The sequence below is a fragment of the Cryptotermes secundus genome, unplaced genomic scaffold (genome assembly GCF_002891405.2).
Source record: "Cryptotermes secundus unplaced genomic scaffold, Csec_1.0 scaffold1323, whole genome shotgun sequence".
Classification (NCBI taxonomy): Eukaryota; Metazoa; Arthropoda; class Insecta; order Blattodea; family Kalotermitidae; genus Cryptotermes; species Cryptotermes secundus.
Window position 1 is genome coordinate 10,025 of NW_019727122.1, and position 2,598 is coordinate 12,622.

General features: G+C 42.9%; 1 protein-coding gene across 1 annotated transcript in view; it reads right to left on the bottom strand.

The window, feature by feature from the left end:
* LOC111864545 (esterase FE4) overlaps positions 1-2,598 on the bottom strand; it is a gene marked incomplete at its 3' end in the record, with an annotated part of 16,739 nt that overhangs the window by 1,281 nt on the left and 12,860 nt on the right. The window contains exons 5-6 of the mRNA XM_023851863.2: positions 1,988-2,184; positions 649-820 (exon numbers count right to left, since the gene is read on the bottom strand). Of these exons, the coding sequence (XP_023707631.1) occupies positions 649-820; positions 1,988-2,184 (369 nt within the window). The remainder of the gene's footprint in view (positions 1-648; positions 821-1,987; positions 2,185-2,598) is intronic.

Sequence of the window (2,598 nt, forward strand, 5' to 3'; positions counted from 1 at the left end):
AGCAGTTAATTATTTTTATTATTATTATTATTATTATTATTATTATTATTATCATCATTATTATTAGTATTATTGTTAGTGAAGTGAGTCCACTTGGTACTGCGGCTACTACTGGCCTATAGTACCAGCACCAGATGATAGGTGAGGGTGATTGTGGAGCAATTGGTGGAGTGAAGATTGGCAAGGGAAACAGAAGTACTAGGAGAAAACCTGCCCCGCGCCACTTTGTCCACCACAAATCCCACATGATCAGACCCCGAGCTCGAACCAGGGCCTCCGAGGAGGGAAGCCAGTGACTAAGAGGCTGAGCTATGGCGCGGCCCTAGCCAAGTTAATACACAGCATTTAACACTAAAATATGAGAAATATTCGAAAACCTGCTGCAAATCGATGAATTTGAAGTTTTCTAAGCGGCTGTTATGAAGAGTTCTATCTTCTGGGTTATAATACCCTGTAGTCCGTTGGAAGTCAACTGACGTGGCAGAGGAATACATGGCCGCCATCTTAGGGGTCGAAGAGTAAGTCAAGCAAGAAATCAGCGTGAAAGCAGGTGGAAAGCAGGAAGCACCTTTATACTGACGACGACTGTTCAAGTTCCATATTAAGAGAAATTTCGTAATTAATTATATTTAAAAAGTATTGTCTCACATGTTGTAAAGAACACTCCTTCGTTGGACGCAAATCCCACCATCCACGGCACGAGTTCAAGGTCACCACTGAGAAGTATCTTCATGGGGTGATCACTCATGAATACTTCATCTCCTTCTCCCACCTGCTCTTCAATAACAGGAGTGAACGTGATAGGGGACATTCTCTTGGCCTGAAAATTGAAGCGGTTCATCAGCATCTGATTAACGCGAGGTCAAACCTGATTGTCTCCCGGCTACCCATGTTTAACGCAGCGCCAGGAGAGCTCCTTGGATACTAAATGGAGGCGTGCGGTTAGCTTCACGCTTCGATTGCCTTTACTCCAGAGATAATACAACAGGAATTTCTCTTGGCTCTAAAGAATTCTGAACAGGTCTGTGAAAAATAAATCGAAACCCCTGAGCAAGAACTTAGTATTAGGCTTCGAGTTAATATTATGATTCTTGTAAAAATACTTTCGCAATTTATTAAAGTGAAGTACATGTACCCTGCCCATCACAGAGGGTAGGTCGAGGAGGCATGACGGTTTTGCGTTCGATACTCTGAGAGCCCTGACAATAAGTGAAACAATTCAAGAATATTTAACATAAAGATTGCAGTATAGTATCCGTGCTATATATGTTCAATATGGCCTCCGTGACATTGGATACATTGCCCTATTCGCTATCTCAAATTCTGCATAACTCTCTGCAATAAAGCATCATTAATTCGTCCAGTTCCCTCCGTAATTCGGTCCTTCAGTTCGTGGGTGAATTGGGGGCGTGTAGTGCGCACGTAGACTTGCGATTCTCCTGGCAGGAAAAGCCTGAGGCTCTCAAGTCCGGTGAACGTGATGGCCATTGAGTGTCTCCAAATTGTGAAGTTAAGCGAACTGAAAACATTCCTCTAAGAAGAGTCGTGCTTATACCTTGCCGTGTGGACCGTTGCACCATCCTGTTTAAACCCTCCAAGGAAATAAGACCCGATCACACCAAAGGCGTGAGGTTTCTCGTGGATCTGCATAGGATTAACACCGCCCTGGTTCCTGAAATTCTGTTTGCTTATGTAACCAGAGACTGGGCCTCGTCTGGCATGGTCAAAGCATCCAAAACCCCTTCATCAATATCGAAAAGGTCCATAAACTGTCTAAAAGTATCCACACGGCAAGGTTCACACTGTTCGTTCAGTTCGTGAGTTATGTGGTGTATTTGAATGTCTCTATTTATAATCACTCAAGAACGTTAATCTGTGTTACCTGACCGTTAAATTAAGAGGTAAAGTTTTCAGAGCCTTCTCTTATCAATATTCAGTTAGAGAATTCAGTCTGTGCCAATGTCACAGAATCTGATGCGGAACTTACTGGAATCAAAAGTTCTGCGCCGTATAACTTGTATGCGTCTTGTTTCCTGAGGCAGGAGATCAGCTCAGAGCTCGACTGAACCGGACAGTTAAACACATCTGCCACTTGTTCTGCCACTAACTTCGGGCTTCCTGGAGGTGTAAGTGCCCAGGGGCTTAAAACAATGCCGCTCTGGGAGATAGCACGATGGAATAAACCTGTAAATCAATACATGATGATTGCATTTAGAATAACTGCCTTAAATTAAAGTCAAAATATCCCATAACTCTGAATATTTCCGAGTGTTGGATTCGCTTTAGGTTGACAGGGGAGTGATCAGCTTTCTGACGCCTGTAGGTAGCTGCATTCTACAAGGTGTGTCCCAAAAGTCATGAAATATATATATATTTAAATTTATTGATGATATCGGTCATCATCATCAGTAATCTGTCAAGACGACAGGTCCACAGTCTCTTTCAAAACAATTCCTCCACTTAATGCGATCTAGAGCTTTCTCCTTCAAATGACAGTATCCTCTTCTGTCCCCAAGGTCATCCAGCATCTTCTTACGTCTTCTTCCTCGTCTTCTTGTCACTTCTATCCGCCCATCTATCTTTCCTTCGATAGCTTCT